At 52.9% G+C, this 24129-nt stretch overlaps 1 protein-coding gene across 1 annotated transcript in view; it reads right to left on the bottom strand.

Moving 5' to 3' along the window:
• HCN4 (hyperpolarization activated cyclic nucleotide gated potassium channel 4) overlaps window positions 1-24129 on the bottom strand; it is a 46830-nt gene that overhangs the window by 11943 nt on the left and 10758 nt on the right. Inside the window, exon 2 of the mRNA XM_003784486.2 lies at window positions 8247-8670. Coding sequence (XP_003784534.1) covers window positions 8247-8670 — 424 coding nt within the window. The remainder of the gene's footprint in view (window positions 1-8246; window positions 8671-24129) is intronic.

The following is a 24129-nucleotide window of genomic DNA, read 5'->3' on the forward strand; positions in this document are numbered from 1 at the left end:
TCCCTGGCACTGGTTCTGGGGGAAGATCCTACTTTTGCCTCTTTAATGCTTAGGTAAACACATCTCTATGACCTTCGGGCAAGTCACTCACCTTTCTCAGTCTTGGCTGACTAGGATGCCACCAGCTCCCCAGGTCCCCGACTCTGGGGGCCTAGGGAGGGCCATCACATGGGTCACCAGCCGTGACCATGGTCCATCCATCCCCACCACCTGCTGCACCTCAGCCCGCCCCAACTTAAGTGAGCTAGACATCTGCCCCCCACTTCCCAGGGCTGCTTGAGAAATTAAGCTGGCGTTCTGGGCCCTGAGAAATGCACACAGGTGGGATCATTACTAGAAAGCTCCTTGTTTCCCAGCTGCCGTGGGACAGCACGTTAGTGCCCTTCCCACACTCACATGTTGAACTCCCAATCCCCGATATGGTGCTGCTGTTTGGAGATGGGGCCTTCAGAGGGTGATTAGGTCATGAGATTAGAACCCTCATGAATGGGATTAGGGCCCTTAGAAGAAGAAGCCAGAGAGAGATGATCCCTCTCTGCCGTGTGAGCACACAGGGTGGAGGTGGCCGCTCTAAGTCAGGAAAAGAGCCCTTGACAGAACTGGCCATGCTGGCACCCTCTTTCCAGACTTTCAGCCTCCAGAATTATGAGAAATAAATTGTTGTTTCAGCCACCAGTCTGTGGTGTTTATGTTCTAGCAGCTACCTATGCTAAGACACCAGCCTTTAGAACCCAGCCCTTTGCCACGGATAGGAACAGGGCTGAGGAGGCCCCTGGCACTGGCAGCCTGGCCAATGCTGGGGTGGGAGGGGCAGGATGGTGTCTCCCTGATGCGCTTGGCTGAAGACTGTGGGTTAGTGCAGGCAGGCCTGCCCCGATGTTCACAAGGGGGCAAATAGAGTTCCACAAACCACAGGTATGGATATTTCAAGTTTTAAATCAAGCTGACAAAACTGCTAAAGAAAATGTGTTCTATCCCACCATGGCAGAATAAACCATCATGATGCCCTGGAGGGCCAGGTTCAAAATTGGATCTCTCTGAAAACTGCAGCGGAGCCTGCCTCTCCTCTCCTCCTGACTCTCTCCCACACCAAGGGACCAGTCCACAGTCAAGCTCCACATAGGCCATCCCTATGAACAGCCACTCGTGAGCAAGTCAAGGGTTATACACAAGAGCAGGGTGACCACCACAGGATGCAGGCTGGGAGGGGCTTACATTGGCCTTGAAGGTAGATGTGCAGCTGGCTGGGCCAGGAATGCTGGGTCCCAGGTACCCAAGTGTGGTCCAGGAATAGCTACAAAGAGGCCCCCAGACTGCTGTGAGAAGGGCAGCCCTCTGGAGTATGGGCCCAGCTGGGCTCTTTCTCCCTATGTCTCAGGGCAGTAACCTCAGAGGAAATCAGATGTCTACTCCATGTCCCCAGGAGGTCAGCCTGTGTCAGTGCCCAAGGGAGTCGCTTCCCCATAGGGGTCAGGGAGAAGAGTCTTGCCCCTGCTTGCTCACTGCTGATTGGGGAAGTCAGTCACACCCAGGAAAGGAATGGGAACACAGTATAGAAACCCAGCAACAGAGGATAAGCAGGGCACAATGGGGAGTTGAACAGAGAGGCTGGACCAGGCCATAGAGGCCCCAGCCCAGATGTCCCTGTGGGCAGAGCCTGTAGCCACAAGCATGCCTTTCTCCTCCCATCCTAGGCTTGTCAAGGTGGCAGTTCTGCTAAGGGTTTCCCTGGCTGTGGATGGTACCAAAGTCTGGGAATCTCTAAGTGTCCTGAGTGGGGTCTTACTGGCTGGGGTACTCCCCAGGATGTGGCCGTGTTCCCCCCTCCCAAGGGGCTACAGAGGAGAACAGTAATGTTCCTCCTCATCTGACAGAGGCCCCCCTTCCTGTACTTTCCTTTCAAGCCCTGAGACACTGCCGATTTCTAGTTTCTGTTATGCCCAAGGCACACAGGTGGACTAAGAGTGACAGACTGGCTTGTATGTCTAGCTGTATTCAGGTCTATCTCCACATGCACACATCCAAATCTAACCCTCCCATCACAACCAGCACCACCATTCATTGGGCTGAGCAACAGAAACCCACCAGCCGGCCTGGTCCCTTCCCTATGTCCAATCCACCACCAAGCTGGGGCCTTTTGACTCCACTATCTCAAAATTGTCTACTTCACTCCAGTCCCAATATGACTCTATTCTAAACACCCTGAGAAGACACTCGAACCTCCTGATGCAGTTCCCTGCCCCTCCTATCCATTCTCCACCAAGCAGCCAAAACGATCTCTTAGAGACATAAATCAGCCCACATCACCATCGTACTTTAAATCTTCCCGCAACTCCCTGTGAGCACTTAGGAGTGCGCCTCAGCTGCCAGCCTGGCACAGAGTCCCGGCTCCCGCACACCTGCCCAGCCAACCTCCCCCACTCTGCCCAGGGGCCACTATCTGCAGCCACACTAGCCTTCTCTCAGGTCCTCAGCACTGGGCTCACCCTCTCAGGTGATTGTGTCCTTCCCCCAGCTCCTTCTTACTGTCCAGTGCCACTTTCACGGAGAGGCTTCCTGAACCCAGTGTGGCACGTAGCTCATGGCTCTCCATGCTTTCCAGGCCTCTTCACTCTGAGCTCTTTCCTTCATGGAATTCTCACCATCCAAACTGACATTTGTTGATTTGTCACTGCTCTGTGAGGCAGGGGCCTTCTCCACACTTCTCACCTCTGTATTCCTCCGTGCTTGGCACAGGTAGGCACAGAAACATCTGTTGACTACCTGAATACATGCCAGTGTCTAAGTGAGTGGGGGGACACCACATCAGAGCTAGAGGAAGCTTTGGGCCAATGACTGTGGGCTAGAAAGCATCTCAGGTCACAGCCCATAACTACGGCTCCTTTCTACAGCTCACTCTGGGTCTTAAGGACAGAACATCAAGGTCAGTACGCTTTTATTCAAGGGCTTCTTCTCTTTTTGCATCACTTTTCTTTATAACTAATTTTCTTACAAGATCGGGCCCTTGTCTAATTTTGCCTTCATTGTGATCTCAGCAATAAATGTGGCACACAGCACGTGGTAGGGTCTCAGGAACTGAGATGTGCTTTCTGACAAAGGTGAAGGCGACAACAGTAGCAGTGGGGAGGGTGGTGAGCAGGGCTCCTACTACTGTGTACAGTGGAGGCACAAAAGGCATCCACTCTGGACAGATGCGGCACCGGGAACCTGCTTGCCCGGTGGGAAGAGCCGAGATGCCTTTCCTGCAGGGATGCGGACTTCCATGTCCTACAGAGAGTGCAATGGTGGTGGTGCCTGGTACTGAACTGAGGAAAGCTGCTGGTGCTGGGCAGTGGGCACAGGTGGGACAGGACAGTGGGCTGGAGGTTCTTAGGGCAAAGTCAAAGTACCAGTATGGTGAAGTCTGAGCTTCCTGAGAAGAATTGGTGGTGGCCAGGAGGGTGCCCTACATTTAGGATGCTCACCCCACCTCTACCACACCCAAGATGTGGTTGCTGAGAGCAAGGTTGACGTTGCTGGGAGAGACTGCTAAACATTGTGTGTGCCCACTGGGGCTGGGACCACAGGCCACCTGCGAGTCAGCTGTGCTGGGCAAATATTTGCCTTGCTCCTTATACTTCATTAAAACCCCCTTTTATGATGTTGGCTCTGAATGTGGGGGGTTAGCACCTTCATTTCCAGGCCACCTCAAGCCTCACCAGGCAGATGGCCTGGGCAGCTCACTCTGCCCACCTAGCCCAGACCTTCTCCTACGGTTTCTTAGCTGCAGTGCGAGGACAGAGGAACACGGCTTCCAACTCACTCCAGTGTCTTTCCCACTGAGCTCGGTGTTCTCATCTGTGGAAGGGGTTGGCAACTGCTAGTCCTTGGGGATCAGATAAGATAATGTCCACCACTGGCGCACAGTAGGTGCTCAGTATATGTTGCTTCCTTTCCTTCTCTTTCTCTCCCAGCCCTCCAAACAACTGAGTTCTCAGTCCCGAGGAGAGACGAGAAAATGGACAGTCTTCTGCGTCCTACAGAGAGCAGGCTGCCACTGGGTTTCCCCCAAGGCCTCTTCTCAGGGCCTGGTTGAGTCTCTCCCATGGACTTGTTTTCTCTTCATGGTAGAACAAGCTTCCACCTATGTCTCAGGAACAAGTGTCCACATCAAGGACACCAACCCAAGGCCTGACAGGACACATGTGTATCTTGGGCACAGCCCAATGACAGCTGGACTGAGGGTCACACTGGGTCCCATCCTGGGGCCAGTAGAAGGGCCAACCCACCCCCCAGGATGACTCCTCTGTGTCATCCTCACTTCTCACAGTCACCAAACACATGATTCTGAGAGAGATGGGAAATTAAGTCCGACAGGGACAGAGGACTCATCAGAGGCCACATGGCTGCCCCGGCTTGTCCTACTGCCTCCAGCCCCGCTTTGGCCACTGCAGGCTGCCAAGGGAGAGAAGAGGTTTCTGGGATGGGTTGCTGGGGTGCTGGGCCCTGCAGGGGCACCGCTGAAGGGGGACGACCATGGTTTCTAACAATAGCGTCTGTGCCTGTGACAAGCTCACACCTCAGAGGGAGGGAAGAGGCTTGGGAGGGAGGATGCTGACCTAGATCACCAGGGATGGAGGCAGAGGCTGGCATCCTCTGAGATGGCAGCCTGCACCTGCCCTAGACCCTGCACTTACCCTGACACCCAAGACATGGGGGGCTGGGCTGGGCCCGGCCTGGGAATTGGCTGAAGCCTGGGTCCAGGCGCCCTTTGTCTTGCAGGGCTGGGCAGATCCCCATCCCCACCTCAGGGCTTCCTCTGACAGGTCCTGTCAGCCTCAACAGGTCCTCAGGAGGCCAGGCTTTTTATGTTCTGCCCCTGTGGGCCTTCAGCTAACAATCCTCACCAAGGGAGGCGGGAAGCCACAGTCTTAGAACATCAGCATATGTCTGACAATTTGGGACACTGAGGCACAAAGGAGGAAAGAGATTCACACGGGGACTTGAGGAGATTAGGACAAGGTTTTCTCTGCTAAATACTTCCCTTCCCAGGCTCATGTGAACCTGGAGCCTCACAGGGTCTTCCTGCTGCTGCCTCTAAGCCCATCTGTGGCGGGGAGAAGCCCCTGGGCTGGGGCTGCTCTTAAGGATTTGAGGACAGGGTTCCCAGGGCCAGCTGGGAAACCCCAGGACAGTTCTGGGGTCCCGGGAGAGCCCTAGGCTGGGCGATGTGCCCGGCAGAAACCAGCTCAAAGCAATTTTCTCCCCAGCTGGTAGGAGAGATAAGGGTGTAAGTGGAGGGGGCGGCATCATCCATCTGGCTCCGGGGATCTCCCTTCCCGCCAACGAGATTGGTAGCCTGTCCAGGCCAGAGGACTGACCTGAGGCCACCTGGGGCCTGTGCCTCCCACAGAGAAAGGCAATGACCACAACCTGCCTGCCCGGTTTGGGTAGCCCAGTTGGCAGCCAGGTCAGAGGGGCAGAGGGGCAGAGAGGATAGCAGCCCTGGCCTGAGCTCCCAGGATGCAGGGTGTAGTCACTAAAAGAAGAGCTTGGCTCTGTCCGGCGCCCACCCTGCCCAGTAGTGGCAACTCTGCCCAGCCCCGCCAAACACCATGGCCCCTGGTGGGTAGAGGCCTGGAAACACAAACTGATGGCAGAGAAGGGAAAGCGCCACTGTGTCTTAGCTTTCAATGACAGTCTAACTGTGAGCCCAAGACAAGCAGAGAGGTGGGAGTGTCTCAAGGCCTGAGAGAGCTAAATTGGTCCTATACTTCCGCCTGGGACACAAACCAGGAGACTAGCCTATCAGGAGATTCCAGGCAACACACCTCCATCCTTCCTCACAGTATACCCCACAGTCAACCAAGCCAACCCAAAGGGACAGTCCCCTCTGCACCCAACCTCAGACCACATGCCCACATCTCCCTGAGCCTTGCTGTCCCACAGGTACCCCCAATTCACCCTGTCACAGAACTCCTCACCCAGCTGCCTGACTTCCCAACCTCAGCTGGAAGTCATCCCCCTACTCCCTTTGGTCCCAGGGCACACCCAGGGTGGGAGGCAGGCGGGTGCACCGTAGCCAGGCAAGGGCACAGTGAGAGAATCGTCTGAGAAAGCAGGGAGTATGTGCAGCCAGGAGGCAGGAGGCCTAGCTCAGAAATCCCCGCCTTTGGACACTGTTTCATCACCCAACATATGGGGACAGTAAATCTTGGTTTGTCTCTCCTGCCAGCTAGGTGTGAGAAATCAGTGCACTATGATTAGATGCCTGGGTGGAAGGGTGCATTTACCAAATGGTTCTTCTGCACCAGGCTGCATGCTAAGGCCTTTACAAACATCAGTTTCTACTTAGACCCATTTTTCACATAAAGACATTGAGGCCCAGAAAGGCCAGGTAGCACCAGAGTCACCGTGCCATTCCACTATACCAGGCAGAGCCTGCCACACTGTGTGCTGAGAGCCCAGAAGGCTAACTGGATTCTGCCCCATTCCACCAGAACTGCCTGACCTTGGTAAGTCATTGCCCTTCTCTGTCGCCAGGAATAATGCAAATTTTCCAAGCCAGAGAAAATTTCTGCCATGGAGCAATTCTGCCAAGCTGGTGTAGGCACTTCTCCCGAGGCACGTGTGCTCACAACTGTTTATGACGCCTCTGACCTGAATCTGCTGGTACCCCAACTATCAGCCATGGGTGCTGCTAGCTGGAAGTAGCTACTGCTGGGGTCGGGGGCGGGAGCTTTTTGTCTTGGGCAGGAAGGGAGATCCCAGGAACCAGATGGATGATGCCACCTCCTCCACTTACACCCTTACATCCAGTCGAGCAGGGGTCCTGGAGGCCATGAGACCAGCAGTCTAGCAGGGAGCAGTCACAGGAAATGCCCCTTTGCAGAAGCTTGGCCAGTCAACAGCCTGTGACAGACTCCAAGGTGAGTCACCTCACAGAGCCTGTCTCCCCCAACCCCAGGCTGGTCTGCCTGCCTGCTACTGCCAAATCGTGTCACTTGGGTGGCTGGCAGAAACAGACTCCAATGTGTGGTGAGGTCAACTGCTCCTCTTCCAACTGCAGCCCTCAGTCCTCCTCGTTTCCTCCTGCAGATGCTGCCTCCAACCCAGGGGTGCATTGGGTGCGTTCACAACATGGTTGGCCCACCCATTTCTTTCACAATTTTGTAATTAGTCCCTGTAGAAACTTCCCAGAGTCCCCAGGATCCACGTACAGTTTTTAAGCGCAAGACTCCATCCTCTCTGGGCACTTTCACTCTATCCAGCTGGTATCTACATCTTTGGTCAGAAGCCTGCCCCAGACTGCCAGAAACTGCTCTAGCTGCTAAACCCTTATGGTTAGAAGTGCCCTGGATCAGTGGCTAATGGTACAGGGATGGAAACGTTCCAACTCCTTGGCCCTGTTGGGACAACTCTAAGGTGTGGTATTCAGTGTCCCTAGAGAGCTCGAAATGGGACAGGGCCAAGGGACTTTGCTTGATGTCCCACCCTTATGTGGTTTCCTTCCTTTCCCTGTCCTTCCCCATTCCCTTACCAAGTTTTCCTGGGCATCCTTCCCCAAAATATCACTCTCATGCACATCTCTCATCTCAAGGTCTACTCCAGAAGAACCCAACCTAAGATAGTTGCCAACAAAATTTGTACAAAAATCCAGATTTCTGCTTCTCATGATAAATCCGTAAATGTAATAAGCCTGGGCCCATTTCCATTTGGTAAAAATTGGCAAGAGCCGAGTAGAGGCTATCCAGTACAGACAGAAGATGTGTTCTCCAGTTCTCCCTAGTCCACCACACTCCCTACTGTCCCCCCAACTGGCCCTTTCCACCCACCTATTCACATTCCCTGCCTGGCTCCAACAGGCTCATGAGTTTGCAGGTCTGACCATAGTACACTGGTTGACAATGCAGAATGTGGAGTCAACTGGCTTAAGTTCACATTCCAGGTTCATCAATTACTGATTGTATGACTCGTGTAGGTAATTTAATCTTTCTGTCTCTCAGTTTCCTCATATGAAAAATGAATACCTACAGGGTACCGTACCTAGAGGGTACCTACATGGTACCCTCTATAATTGTTATAGACTTCAGCGGAATACTGTACATAAAGTGCTTTGTGCAGTACTAGCACCAAAAAAGAGGTCAAGAAACTACTAACACTTGTCCTCTTGGAGCACATGTGCCTGGTACAATCTAACAGCCCATGTCCAGCTACCTGAGATTACCTTCACCCTTCCCCCCAAGAGGTTTGGTCTGCCTGCTCACCTCTTCCCACTGGTGAATGTAGCGAATGAGGCGGGAGAGACGTAAGAGGCGCAGGAGGCTGAGGATCTTGGTGAAGCGCACGATACGAAGGGCCCGGGCAGTCTTGTAGACCTCTGAGTCGATGCGAGTCTCCACAATGAGGAAGATGTAGTCCACAGGGATGGAGGAGATGAAATCCACCACGAACCAGCTCTTCAGGTACTTCATCTTAATCCGCTGTGGGTCCAGGATGATCTCCGTGTTGTCCTCCACCACAATCCCTGTGCGGAAGTTGAGGACCAAGTCGATGAGGAAGAATGTGTCTGACACCACATTGAAGACAATCCAGGGTGTGGTGTTCTCATCCTTGAAGAAGGTGATGCCCACAGGAATGATGATCAGGTTTCCCACCATCAGCAGCAGCATGGTCAGGTCCCAGTAAAATCTGCCCAGAGACACAGGAGTTAGTCACATGAGGAGAGAGAGGACACTTTACCTCTCTAAGAGAAGACCCTTCGAGGGAGAGCAAATGGGAGATGGAGAAGTCCCAGGAGGTTCCAAGACACTCAGGGTTATGGGCACGTGGGTACCAGGGCAAGATGTGGAGACTGGCAGACACAGGAACAATACAGAAAGAGGCTTCGTTCAGCCAGCCCTTCTGGGTGCACCCAGATAACCAGCCTCCTCCTTCCCCAGTCCCAGGGAGAGTCAGGCCAAAAAGCAAAGCAAAGAGTGACACCCAGAGAGAAGTGAGAGGCTGTTTCAGCAAAGGAGCAGCTCCCTGGATACACCCCCAGGCTCAAGCCAAGTTCCTTTGGCCTCCCTGAGGGTGGGGTGTGGCCTGAGACAGACTGTTGGGCAGACCTGTCACAGACCATGGCCTGAGGGCCGGGGAGGTGCAGACACACAGCAGGCTGCTGGGAGGCAGGTCAGGCACCAGCCTCAGCTTTGTCACTGACATGCTGGATGACATCAGGTAGGTGCCCTCTCTGCTCTGGGCCTCAGTTTACCCACAGTGCAATGAGTCCTATAATTCTGATCTAGCCTTCTCCCACACTGGCTCTCCCCCTTTAATCCATCCCCTATCATGAGAAAATGTCTGAGCATCTTCCTCCCCTAGAGGTTTGGGCAGTGATAACATCAAAGGCAGAAGGGCTGATGAGGGGACTTTAGGCACCCCTCAGTGCAATGGAGGGAGATGAACCCAGAGCTTCCAGCTTCATTTCTTCTAGGGCCTCAAAGCACTTCCAAATCCCTCCTGAGGAAGGTCTAGAGGGAGTCTCAGGCAAAGCCTCTGTGAGGTTAACAAATGTGAGGAGGTGACACAAAACCAACTCACAGGTCTGCACTGGGCCACCTCCCCCAGCTCCGCAGGGCACCTTCTCGAGTGTAGAAACAGCACCTGTAGGCACAAACCCCACACCTGGAAGGGACAGCCAATCCTTCCTAGGGACCCTGCCAAAGTACCAGCCACCTCAGGACTGGCCCCAAGACCAAAAAACTTGCCTGCAGAGCTGTTTCCCTCTGCTATGAATTTAGATAGTTACACAATGGCAGGTAAAGGTATTGAGTCAGGCAGAAATAAGCATGTCTTCTTCCAAATAACCTTTCAGCCATCTTTAATTCTCCATTGCAAGGCAGCCAGGAGGAAGGAGGTGGGAAAGAAAGAGACAGACCTTCCTCAAGTCCTCAGAGGGTCCCACCAAAAACCAAAGTGCCTCTGCCTAAAGAGTTGCAGGTTTGCAAAGAAATTACTTCATAGCAAATTGTTTCCTTTGCCGGACTCAAAATGGTGCTGAGTCAAGGAGGGGGCAGGGCCTCCTTCTCTGAAGGTGGGCAAGACGGCTGTCCTATATCACACAGTACAGGGAAGGGCAGCATCCAGAGAGGCAGTTTTTCGTTGCTCCTTTGAAAGCCAAGACCTTCAGGGCCTCAAGACAGGGCTTCATGGGGGCTTAGGCTTCTCCTCCTAAGGCTGGTGCCAAGAGGTCAGCTTCAGTGCCCTCCCTGCCCCACATGCCACCACCCCTTCCTACAGCCTCAATACTTCCAGGCGAGCTGTGGGTCCAGGATGACCAGGCCAGACAAAGGCCTGAGGACCCCTGCCAGCCTTCTCCCCCCACAACAAAGAACACAGCACATCCACTAATGAGTTATGGGCCCCAGGAGAGCAGTCTCGGCGTCTATAGGGTGTTGTTGAGATGTGCACACCCTACCCAGTTTCAAGCATGTCCCTCAAAGACAGCTGCGGACACTCTATTAGATGCCACATACAGGTGTCCCCATCCACGCCTCTACTGTGCAAACATCCCTGTGTATGTACCACTGCCATGCCTTTCAATTTAATCTTTTAAAACAAAACAAAATTTTAAAAACCTGTATATACAGAGGCCACTGAGGGCCATGTGGCCCTCTATATATAAAGCTAATAATACACCCAAGCTGGAGGAGTTTCTAAATTTAACAGAACAGGCACAAGGCAGCTGAGAATGCTGACTCGGGCAGGCCTGCCACTCCAGCGGGTTTCTACACTCTCCACAGCTCTAGTTCCCTCAATTACATACCAAATTCAAGATGGTAATTAACAGGAGAATGTTTGCATTTAGTGGTCTTCATAAAACCAAATTATAGAAGGCAAAAACACCCATTTCCTTGCATTCTGCCTAATCATTTCAATCTCGAGTTTCCAGATGCTCAGGGATTTTTCTGGTGCCTGATCTGGGCTGGGGTCAGAATACTAGAGCTTCTGTATTCTGTAATACTCTAGTATTCGGAAATGCTAAAATACTCTAGTATTTCAATACTAGAGTTTGCATCCCTACAAACCGTTGTCTCAGGCCACTGCAGAGTGGCTCAATAGGCAGCACACTAGAGTGGGACCAGCACAAGCCCTGGAATCAACCAGCCAGGTGTGGCTCCCGCTCCGACATTTACTACCAAGTTGCTCAACTACCCCATGCCTGTTTTCTCATCTGGTAATGAGGATAACCACTGTACCTAACTAGTAGGACTGTTAGGTGGAAGAAATAAATTGTATCCGTAAAGTGCTCTGACCACCCATCTATGTTATGAAATGAGTAAATGGTTCAAATCAACAAATCTTCAGGAAAGAGATAAGAGAAATGAAGTCTCCCAGAGAAGAGCAAAGCATTTCCTGGGAGCGGGACTGGAAAGGAACCTATAATGGACACAGGAGAGCCAGTAGCATCAGGCACTGGTCCCCTAACCAATCAGGTGACACAATCTATTTGCCTCAGTGTATAGATGCCCTGGCCTCAGGAAATGCATGGTCCAGCCAGAGGACAAGGCGTGGACAGATGACACGTTGGTCAATGAAGTGAGATGCCAGCCCACATAGACCAGGCATCTGAAAAGGTGGGGTCCTGGAGGCCTAGAAGGGTGCAACCAGGAATGTATTTCTGGAGGAAGTGAGAGGAAATGGGCTTTGGGAGCTGCCCTTGGCCTCATGGACTACCCTTCCTTACTCTTTGCCAGATGGTTGCACAGATCTCTGAAAGCCTGGACCTGCCAGAGCCAAAATTGATGTTCAGCACCACGGACAGCACCTGGCATGCCTGCCAGCTCCATTCTGCTGGTCTAGCCAGGGAAAGTTGGCAACAGCCTCCCCCCTGGTTCCTTTCATCCCCAGTGCTGCCAGTCAGAAGCATCTCATACGATTCCTTAAAGACCCTTGGTAACCGAAAAGTCTCTATCCATTAAAGCCCCCTAACACTTCACACGTCTCGAGCACTTACTTTGTGCTCCCCATCCACTACTTCATCTACCCCTCACACGAGCACTATGGCTGCTGTTATCTGTATTTCACCAGATGATGACACCGAGGCTCACAGAGAAGTATCTGCCCAAGACCTCACAGCTAGTAAGGACCAGATGCAAGATGCAGAGACGTCTTTGGGACTCCCGAGCCTGAGCTGCTGGGGTTTGGGGTAGCCTGGTGGGATGTGGGAGGCAGACAAGCCTTTCTGACACCTTTGCATGACAGTGGGGAGGCAGCCACTGCAGGGCTGGCCCCTGCCCAGAGACAAAACAGGGGATGAGAGGACTGCAGAGAAAATTTGAGGGAACCCATCCTCCTGATGCCAGGACCTTCTGAGGTCCTCTATGAGTGGGGAAAGTAGCATACCTCCCAAGTGTTGAAAGCACCCCAGTTATTAGCAGTCAGTTGGTCACGGTTACACCCATCCTCTAGAAGGGAAAACTAAGGCCCAACCACAAAGGAAGGAACAATAATGTTTCCAAGGCCTCAAGCTGGGTGCCTGGTGCTCCCTAATGCTCCACTGCCTCTAGAATCATTCACAAATAATCTCATAATCCAGGTTATGTGTCCCATGCATCTCTGGTGGCAATGGACAGCCAGGCTCAGACAAGCTGGAGCTGGCATATGCCTGAATTAGAGGCCTTGATCACTCCAAAGCCAGAGGATCCTCCTCCATCCCAATGCTCTCCAGGATGACCAGCATCCTGGCCAGTAAGACACCAACTGGGCTCTGGAGGTCTAGCCCAGGCTCAGACGCAGAATCCCAGACCTGTCTACTGTCAGTCTTGGACCTTATTTCCTATCTGGACCAATGGGTCCACCCAGGCAGGCAGGTGACCTCTAGGCAGGAAGAGGCAGCCTGTAGGCTGACATTAGAGGGGTGGCCCCATGTGTAGAAGGAGTGGGGATGGCAGTAAGCCAAACATTTCATGGTTTGGTCTGAGAGGAAGGTTATTCCTCAAGGGAGCTGAGAGACTGCAAGACAGGAGGTCTTGACCCTGAACTCAGAGATTCAAGGACTAGACCAAGGGCCTTCTCTTTCCTCATAGGCTGAAGAGATAGAAAGGGCGATACAATGGAGGCAGGAGAAGTGGAGGTCCCAGACAGACCTCCTCTTGTCCCTCTTTGCCTTTGAGACATTTGCTCATACATACGTGTGTGTGCATATGCACAAATACACACATATGCACACATGAACACATGTGGATCGTGAATGCATCTTCATACACATGCTCTTGCCTACGCACCTGTTTTGCCCTTGTACAAGCATCCATTTTCACACGTGTACTTTCCCGCACACGTACAAATATTTTGGTGCAAATGATATCCACTGGGAATCCTGTCAGCTGGAAGGTAAATGTCTTTGTTTTGTCATTAAAATCTTTTCCATCTTTCAAGATTCATCTGAAGAGCTATCTCTTCTGGGCCTCTCCAACCTCTGATCACTGGAGACTTGGCCCACCCTGAGCCCTGGTTCGAGCTCTCCTAAAAAGCTGTGGACTCCCGGAGGGCAGGGGCCTGTCCCAGACACCTCTGTGTCCCTGGAGTACTGACTGCAGCTGGTGGACCTGCATGCTCCCTCCCAGGTGAGCGTTACACCCAGCACCCCATCTGTTACCTGCTCAGATGCCACTCCCCGCACCACATCTGATCTGCATTTCCACCTGTCTGTATGGCGTGTCCACCTGGAGGGCCTCCTGTCTCCTAAACCCAATGAGTCCAGAGCTCAACACAGCATCATCCACTCCAAAAGACTGAGTGGCATGGTCTGTATTAAATCACCTGGTCTCCAAACCTCACAGTAGTCTCCCACTGTTTTCATCTTACCCCCTGCCTGCCCCTGCAGCACCCCCTGCTACCAAGTCTCAGCTTCTGAATCTGTCCCTTACTTCTCCTCACTTGGACCCTTACTCCTTCCTCCTCCCTGCTCTCCACCTTCCATTCTCTTTCCCTCTGACTCACATGCTCCCTGGGTTACCTTTGCAAACATTATGGACAAGTCACGTCTTACTTGAATCCTTTTGGCGGACCCCCACTGACTACAGAAGAAAGTTCCAGCTCTGGCTCAGTGCCTGTGGCTCAAGTGGCTAAGGCGCCAGCCACATACACCTAAGGTAGCGGGTTCGAATCCAGCCCGGGCCCACCAAATAACAATGATCGCTGCAACCAAAAAAAATAGCTGGGCGTTGTGGCAGGTGCCTGTGGTCCCAGCTACTTGGGAGGCTGAGGCAGGAGAATCACTTGAGCCCAGGAGTTAGAGGTTGCTGTGAGCTGGGATGCCACGGCATTCTACCCAAGGGGACAGCTTGAGGCTCTGTCTCAAAAAAAAAAAAAGAGAAAGTTCCAGCTCCTTGTTCTGGCACCCATGCCAGCCCTTCCCGCTCCTCTGATCACCCCCTTCACAGTTGCCAACTGGACACCTGACCCCTGACCCCATCTCTTTCCACATCCTGGCTCCTCCTCCAGGAAGTCTGCCTAAGAACATCCCCTGCCTTGGGCTGGTACCTCTGTGTGAGTGCACATCACACTCTGCCCCTTTAGTCTGGTACCACCTGACTCTCCTTCCAGCCCCCCAGCAAATCACAGAATGTAGGACTGCAGGCGTCTTCATGTCTGACAAAGGGATGGCAGCTGGGAAATTCTCCCTCCGTTCCTGATCTATCCCTTGGCTTTCCAGGCCCAGCAAAGATACAGCCCAAGGTGTCAATGAAGACAATGAGAACAGAGGAGGAGGGCAGTGCCTATGGTGCAGTGGGTAGGGCGCCAGCCTCATATACTGAGGGTGGGAGGTTCAAACCCGGCCCCAGCCAAACTGCAACAAAAAAAAAGCTAGGCATTGTAGTAAGTGCCTATAGTCCCAGCTAACTCGGGAGGCTGAGGCAAGAGAGTCACCTAAGCCTAGGAGTTGGAGGCTGCTGTTAGCTGTGATGCCATGGCACTCTACCGAGGGTGATAAAGTGAGACTCTGTGTCTAAAAAAAAAGAGAGAGAGAATAGAGGAGGACAGTCGACATTTTCTGGACACATACTATTTGCCAGACACTAATCTGAGTGTAATCTGAGTGCCCTATATGGACTATGCTATTTAATCCTCATAAAAACCCTAAAAGGTAGATATTATTGATTGCACCTGTTTTACAGATGAGGAGACTAAAGTATAAGAAGTTGAGACATTTGCTCTACATGATAGATCAAATATTCAAATCCAAACAGCCTGACTCCAGTGGCCCACTTTATAACTGTTCTATAGAAAACAGGCTGGTGTTTCATACTCCCAAACTCTGTGCCTCCTCCCACTGTTCCTCTCCCTCCCAAAGCCCTCTCCTGGGCTCTCTTCCTTCACCCTTAACTTCCTCGCAGCCTGACCCCTCTACCTCTCTGCTGAAGTGAACCTTAGCTGTGTTCCAAGGGCACCACACTTCCAAACCCCTCATTCCTCAAGGTCAGGGGTGAGTCAGCAGCCTCCCTCTCCCTACTGCTGCCTCCTCCCTGCCTGTAGTAGAAATGTCTACATGATCCTTTGGGCACCCTGTCATCTGCTGGCCATCCTCCCAGCATCCATCTGTTGCCCTCAGGGAACTAGGCTATGTTGGCACCTAGTTCACAATCCCCCGTTCCACTCCAAATCCTGCCATCATCCTGGGTGACTTCCACTCTGTCATTAACCCAGACAATGCCCCAGCCTCGTGGTAGCTTGAAGCTCTGACTCCAATGACCCCACTCTCGCTGTCCGTTCCAACAGCCACCCTGGGCCATGTCACCATCGCCAGCTGCTCTGCTCTGCAATCCTCTCTCATGTCCTGTCTCCCTTCCTGCTCACGCAGCAGGGCTGGACCTATTCTTCAGTGTTCCAGGGCCTCCCGCCTACAGGCTCCTCTGATTCTCTCATCAGCACCCTCCTGTCTACTCCCAACCACACCCCCTACCCTAGACAAAATGGTCCAGCTCATCACTCTAATCCCAACACCCGAACCCCCTGCCCATTCTCCTGGCACTTTCGCAGAATCACAGCTCTGACTCAGGGCCGCCATCAACCCTTACCGTGTTGACATGGAGGCTCTGAAGAGTGTCCCGCAGCTTCAGCATAGTCCTACTACAGATCCAATGTCCTTAGCTCTGGTGACTCAGGGTCCTCCACATGGCTAGGCCCTGCCTCTGCCTGCCCATCCTTCCACAGTAAGCCTCCCTGCCCACTCTCCACAGTAGCTATTTTGAATGTCCTCCTTGAGGTTCTGAAACCACCACTTTCCCCCTCAGTCTCAGCTCTAACACCACCTTCTCCCTCACAGAGAAAAAAGAAGTTGCCAGAATGCCCCTCCTTCCTCTTTCTGCCAGCACCAGACTCCTGCCTTGTAGGCACCTGCCTCGCCCCTTCCTCTCCTGCCCACCTTCTCGTCCCAGGGAAGCGGTGGCTCCTCCACTGGTCCCCTCAATTCGATCCCCACTCTCCTCGCCAGGGACCGGAGAGGACAGGTTGTCTCTCTCACCTAGTTCTTCAGTGTGCTCTCGACTGATCCTTTCCCATCAGCTTTTTCTTTTATGCTCTTTAAACTTAAAAATAAAATTCCTCCCTGGACCCCTATTATATCTCATCTCTTCCCGCTGAGAATCAGGCTTTGTGGAGGAGCTGTCACAGTCCGTCTGTCCCCACCTCTCACTCCTACCTCCTTCACCCAGCACTCCTCAGCAGCATCCCAAGTGTGCGCCCTGCTACTAAATCCAAGGTCACTTCCAGTCCACTCCTTCTGTGACCCTCAGCATCCCCTGGCCCTGTAGACCATGCTGCCTTGCAGATGGTCTCCTCCCTGGCTTCCAAGACACCCCACTCCACTGGGCGTCCCCTTCCCTTGGATGAGCTCCCCTTCCTCACCCTGGCCTTCCTGTGCCCGTGTTCCTTCCCACCCTCCTCTCTCTCCCTCCCTGCACGCTTCCCAGGAGACCTCACCAACTCCCGTGGTTTCTTTACTCTGCCGGCTTGTAAGCCAGACCTCTCTCGTGAGCTCTGCTTGCTGACTACACATCTACACCTGGATGTCCCAGGAGAACCTCATTCTCAGCATACTCAGACGTAACTTAACAGCTTGATCCATAAACCCGTGCGCTCCCAGAAAATGGTGCTACCAGACATCCCAATGCAGGACATGAAGTCTGTGTCTCCCCCAACACTCAGTCATGCTGGACCCAGGGAGGCCCATTGCTGGACTGCACCAGCAGCTTCCCAGCTGGGCTCCCGACTGTCCCAGGACCTCACACAGCTCAGGGCCAGGGCTGGAGTCAGCATTCTTTCTCCAATCCACTTTCCACATTTTCTAGACCCAAAGTTCCTCCTGCACACCCCACCGCCTCCCAGCTAAAATCCAGGCTCCTCACTGCTGTTCTCAAGACCCTTCCTGATCTGGACTCTTCCCATTACCCCTTGTGCTGTGCTCCAGACTCAGCAGCTCTCAGTGCCCCTGTCCTTGCCACCCCCCATCTCTCCAGCTCAGAGGAGGCATCAGTCACTTCTTAGAAGCCTTCTTTGTATCCTAAGAAATCTGGTCAACCACCCTACCCCCACCCTGTAGGGGTTGCCCTAGCATAGTTTTTTTTTTTTTTTTTGAGACAGAGTCTCTCTCTGTCACCCTGGGTAGAGTGCCATGGTGTCACAGCTCATAGCAACCTCAAATTCCTGGGCTCAGCAATCCTCCTGCCTCAGCTTCTCAAGTAGCTAGATTATAGATGCCTGCCACAACTCCCAGCTAGTTTTTCTGTTTTTAGTAGAGACGCAGGCTCACTTTTGCTCAGGCTGGTCTTGAACTCCTAAGCTCAAGCAATCCACCTGCCTCAGCTCCCAAGTAGCTGGGACTACAGGCACCTGCCTGCCATAACACCTGGCTCGTTTTTCTCTTTTTAGTAGAGACAGGGTCTCGCTCTAGCTCAGGCTGGTCTTGAACTCCTGAGTTCAAGCGATCCACCTGCATTGTTCTCCCAGAGTGCTGGGATTACAGGCATGACCACCGTGCCCAGCATCTAGCAGAGTGCACACAGTGCTGACATTGTGCCAGTGGCTGCCTACTCTCTGATCGCGCACAGTGCCTTTTACACGGTAGGTCCTAATTAATATGTGAATGGGTGGAAACGTCTGAAAGAGTGCATGGGTAGACGGATAAACACAAGCCAGGCGCGCCGTGGGAGCCAAAGGCTGAGTGGCGGAAGCTGCATGAAATGGGCAGCTCTCTGATACCCCGACTTCTTCCCACCAGGTTCCACAGCCTCGGATGATCAGGGAAGAACCTGTCACATCCAACCCCCCAAGACTCCAAGATTCCCAACAGCCACCAGCACATGCTGAAGACCATGGCTGGAAGGTAGCAGAGAAGGAGCAGAAGAGCTGGAAGTGGGGGAGAAGGCAGAGGAACAAGGGACTGGCCAGAAGAAACTCGGGCTGGGCTCTCTGACAGGGTGGGGTGGGAAAGGGCCACTGTGGCTGAAGCCTGCACCTGAGGCCTGAGTTCCAGCCTGAGCTGTAACCATGCCCCTGGCTATCAGTACAAAGCCCTCTGTAGGGATTTTAAGGATTATCCCTTCTTTCCAAATAGGCCCTGCATGGGATCCAGGAGGTCCTGGGGTGGGGAAGAGAGAGCCCTGGGAGCTCAACACTCCCACTGCTTCCCACACAGGCCCAGGAGTCTTATCTCCCCAACCCGCTGTGAGCCCCTCAAGAGCAGAACACGCCTCTTCCTTCTCCAAGATGTGAACACACAGCAGGGCCGGTGTGGGGAGGGTCTCTTAGTAATTATCTTGTTAGATGGATGGATGAATGATTGCTGCCAGAGGAGGAAAAAAAGACTGCCAAAAATAACACTAAAAAGGAACCCAGGAAGTCATTAATACTGATTATTACTTAGTGATTTTCTCCATCACACCTTTTGACATTTTCTCTCCAAACAGGCAAATACTACCTTTATATGAGAAAAATAAACCTACCCTCAAACAACAACCAGTTCCCGGGGCTGTGAAGGGTTCTCCATGATGTTGAAGAGATAACCCCAACCCAGAATTCCTAGGTGGCCAGAGTCGATGTGTGGAAAAGTCTGTGGTGACTGGGAGGTCAGGAGGAGAAGACTTTTTGGAGGCCAATGGTGAAGGTGGAGAGAGGCAGACTACTTGGAGGGCAGGTGTAACAAGCAGAGGAGTGCAGGTTAGCGTCACACATGCACCAGTCCATGACATTCATGTGGCACACACACAGGGACACACACACCTTCCTCCCCAACATGACAGCTGTCTAAAAGAATCCACCAGTCTTCATGCCCGCCCCTGACTGTTCCAGGCTCCTGATTGTCACACCCCTCTTACCACCCCTAAATGGCCGGAGTTGCAGCTGGCGCCCTCTGCAGCAGTGGTAGCAGCAATGGTGGTGGTGGGAGCGGTGATGACACAATGATGATGGTGGTGGCAGCAGTGGTGGTGGTGGCAGGGGCAGTGGTGACAATTGTGGTGGTGGTGGCAGTGGTAGCAGCGGTGGTGGCGCTCTGCCCTACAATGCGTAGCAGTCTTCCCTGCCTGTGCCCTGGCCAGGCGGGCCACTCAGCCCCTCCCCTCCCTGACTCCCGGGCCTCCCCTCTACTCTAGATGAATCGCTCTCTCCTTCTCACCCCCACTTAGCCACTAGGGCTCTATTTTTAACCCACCTCAAAATCTCTGACTCAGAATCACAGGGCTGCCAGGTAGCCTCTCCCTTGGCTGCCTTGGGCTGCCTCAGACATAGTCAGCTTTCCAGCCAAGGGCACCTAGGGCTTGATTTAGGGGTGGGTCGTTTGGATTTTAGCATATCTTTCTTTTTCTTTCTTTCTTTTTTTTTTTTAAGAGACAGAGTCTCACTTTATTGCCCTTGGTAGAGTACGGTGGCAACACAGCTCACAGCAACCTCTAGCTCTTGTGCTTAGGCAATTCTCTTGCCTCAGCCTCCCGAGTAGTTGGGACTATAGGCACCCGCCACAATGCCCAGCTATTTTTTTGTTGCAGTGTGGCTGGGGCTGGGTTTGAACCTGCCACCCTCGGTATATGGGGCCAGCACCCTCCTCACCGAGCCACAGGCACTGCCCTTATCTTTATTTTTCAATTCTTCTATGCTTATCAATTACTTGAGGAAAAAACTTTGGTTTTGTTTTTACAAGGCCCCCAAATGACCCTTCACCACTGCCTATTCTAAGGCAGCTCCTGGAATGCGCAGCAATCTGAGCTGAGAGCCTGGCCCCTTGTCACACAAGAGTGCGTTTCAGCCACTCTCCAGAGAAGGAGCTGGCCTGACTGAACCTGCGCCTCCTTCCCAGGATCCTTCAGACACTTAGAACAGTGCCTCTCCAACTAGAATGTGCACTCAGAACACCTGGGGAGCCTTCTCAGCTGCAGACGAGGTGGACTTCAGTGGGTGTAGGGCAGGACCCAACATCTGTTTCCCTAGCAAGCTCCCAGGCGATGCTGAGGCTGCTGGTCCAGGGACCACCCTGAGCAATCAGGCTATGGCAGACAGAGTAATGGTTAAATGCTTTGCTGTGTGGCCTTGGACAAATCACTTAACCTCTTTAAGCCTGTTTCCTTCCTGTGCAAAATGAAAGCATTAACTCCTACCTGGATTCCAGGAGGATCAAGTGGTATAATATTTATGATATGCTGTACGGTGTAAATGCTCAGTACATGCTGGCCATCACCATCATCGTCTTGTGACCACTAAGATGCAGGTCCCGGCCTGAAAGCTGGCCGATCTTGAGGGGAACAGACTAGTCCCACTCAAGGAGGCCTCAATCTGCAGGATGGGCAGAGCCACCCCACGGGGGAGGTGATGGGCCAGGTGAGCTCCATGATGGATGGGGCCATAAGCCAGGGAAGGGGAGTAAGAGGGCTGTCTGGCTCTGCACTCCACAAGCTAGGCATGGCTGGAGGGGCAGGCTAGCCAGGCTTGAGCAGGAACAGCATGACCTGCTGGCTACTAAAGCCTCTGACCCACAAGTCAGAGGACAGTATGGTGGCTAGATCCCAGGGGTTATAGGAGGGAGGCCCATGCTGAACAGCAGAAGCATCTAGGACAGGGGGCTGAGAGTCTGAGATCTAGTCCCATCTCTGTCTCTAACTTGCTCAGTAAGTCTCTGCTTCTCACTGTCTCTTCCTCAGTTTCCCCACTTGTATAATCAGGATGGAACAAGAAAACCTCTAAGACAATGCTGAATTCCCTAGATCTCTGCAGTGCAGAGGCTAAAGAGGTCAGCCAAGGGCAGCTGACCCGATCAGAATTATCTCAGGGTGCTCTGACACCCCATACCCCAACCCAATGCCTGTCTGATGAGAAAATGGGGTATACCTTAAATGCCAACCTGAGAACTTGGGGCTCTTCTGGAGGACATGAGGCACTGTGAAGGTTGTAGAGGAAGAGAGTTCCTCGAGAAAGGGATTGTGACTATATCTTCTCAGCTGAGCACAGGCCTGGGCAAAAGGGACACTTCTAGATGACAAGCCACTGCTCTCTGCTGGGCTGAGACCCTATCTGGAGAGCCTGAGTTTGTACATGCACAGAGACATGCTAGTGTATGCCTAGCAATCACACACGTCCCAAGATGTATAGCAGGGGACAGCTGCTCCACGATGCTCCACGATGCTCCAAGCTGCCGGGATACTGTGTCCCCTCAGGTCAATGACCTAACCTCTCTGTGCTTCACTCAACTGATAAGACTATCTGGAGAAAGTTGGGGAGGTGACTAGCAGTTAGAGAAGTTCTCAGACTGGTTTAGAAGAAGCAACAAAGGCTCAAACTCCACTCCCCAAGGAGTCTTCTCTCCTATCACTTAGGAGAACAGGACAAAAATAGAATACTGTTGTGGAGTAGCATGGGAGCACCACCTCAGGGGAAATTAGGTAGGAGAGCTCACCTGCTCCTGCAGGAAGGAGCTTCCAGTGTGAAGAAACAGGCTTGAGTTGCAACACAGGCCTTGGGGATGCATTTGGGGCAGAACCTCCCAAACCAGGAAGCACTGGTCATAGAAAGGCTAAGGAGGGGGCTATGGGAGGGCTGCATCAGAGAGGGTGGTTAAATATGGCTCTGTGGGGCCAATAACCCCTTTTTGCTGGGATGGGGCTGAAGGCCAGTCAAGCAATAAGGATTCCCTGGAGAAAACTTTCTCTCCAGGAAAACACAGTCTAACAAGGAAGCTGAGCAAGTGCCATGTTCTGTGAGGTCCAGCTCGGACCCAGAATCTTAACAATCTTCAAGGGAAAAAAAGGGAATGACTCCCTGGAGGGGCAGGCCTATCACCAATGGGCTGGGGTGCTGGTGAAGTCAAGATTTTCCCCAGGCTCTGGGGAGCTGTTGAAGGATTGACACAAAGCAGCACACTGGGAGAACTGCAGATGGCTAGCCCAGAAGGGGTCTTAGGGACACCCAGGTCATTGGCTCCCAAAGTGACGGAAGCAGAATCACCTGGGTACTCCCCAAAATGTGCCTGCCTGGCCTCACCTGGGGAGCCCAGGCCTCTGTGATTACATACAATCCCAGGTGACTCTGGCGGCCAGCACATTAGGAGACCCACTCCCTCTCTGGTCCCATTTGCAGATGAGAAAAAGCAAAGCTCAAAGAGGTGAGGTGAGGCCTCAGCTAAGTCCACACAGACAAGTCCTCACGAGGCCTCTGATTCACAGGCTTGTCCCTTCAATTCTGTCCTCAGAAGCTACAGAGCAACCCCCAAAGGGATGATACTCAGAGACAGAATGAACAGCTTTTCCCATTTCCTTCTCTTGCTGGTTCCAAAGTGGACAGTCCCTCTGGCCTGTCTCACGGGGCCTCTCCAACCACACTTGTCAAGTGTGACCTGCAGTCTCCATGGGTCCTCATATTCTGAACTTTTCTGAGGCCAAGTCTGAGCTTCTAGGAGGGAACAACATGGTTAGGGCCCTTTCCAGGAGGACATTTCGATTCTTCTTCCTTAAGCTCCTTCTGGTTCGTCCCTGGTGGGATGCCCAGGGAACAAGGAAAAGAAAGCCTGGACTCCACTCCACAGGGATCTAAAGGGAGGGAGGGCCCTCAACAGGTCACACCACTATGACACAGCATGCCAGGGAGACCCTCCACAAGTCTTCCTGGGAGCCCCTGCACCCTGTTCCCTAATGCCGGCAATGCTTCAGCATCAGGGTGTTCCTAAGGGATCCCCCACCTGTTCTAGAGCCACAGGGGCTGCAGAACTCCAGAATCATGCCTGGCTGAGCATCAGCAGAGTCCTCAGGAAGAGGGAGGGAGACTCTCATGAGCCCCTGCCCTGCCAGCTCAATCTGTGCTAATGGGGTCAGGACTAAGGGTTCGATACCTATTTTGCCAATTAGCTTTGCTCTCTTCTCAGCCTCACACTGAGCCCTGACATTGGACATGGAGAAAGGAAAGGAATTGCTGAGGTCACACAGCAGAACAGGAGGCATAGGCCAGGCACAGTGGCTCACGCCTGTAATCCTAGCACTCTGGGAGGCTGAGGTAGGTGGATTGCCTGAGCTCACAAGTTCGAGACCAGCCTGAGCCAGAGCCAGACGCCCCCTAAAAATACCCTGATGCTGTGGCTGGAGTCTATAGTTCCAGCTACTTGGAAGGCTGAGGCAAGAGAATTGCTTGAACTCAAGAATTTAAGGTTGCTGTGAGCTATGATGCCACAGCACTCTACCAAGGAGGACAAAGACTCTGTCTCGGGGGGGGGGGGACAGAACAAGAGACAGGAGGACAAATTTGAAGAGGGAGGAGTGGGCAGTTACAGGCTGGGCAAGCACAGGATGAGAAGACCCTGGCTTCAGGGTGGCCCTGCCCCCATCCACATGGAGTCAGGTCCCATCTGTGGAATGTCCCCTGGTGGAACACGTTTCTTGTAAAGACACTAATGGCATTGATGAGACCTATGGATCTAAGGGTCTTTCTTGTCCCTAGGGAGAGGAACAAGTGCCCTCACATCCTCTGACAAACTGTAGGTGGGAGAAGCCCATGGCTGGCTTTGCCACTGAGTGGCTGGGAACTCACGTTAATCATTGATAGAGGCTGCTCCAGCCTCTGAGGGGGAACTGCAGGGTAATTACTTCTGGGCTCCTGGCCACACGCTCAGTGACATTATTGCAGCAGCAA

Source organism: Otolemur garnettii, unplaced genomic scaffold (genome assembly GCF_000181295.1).
Source record: "Otolemur garnettii isolate 467f Iridium unplaced genomic scaffold, OtoGar3 scaffold00011, whole genome shotgun sequence".
Lineage (NCBI taxonomy): Eukaryota > Metazoa > Chordata > Mammalia > Primates > Galagidae > Otolemur > Otolemur garnettii.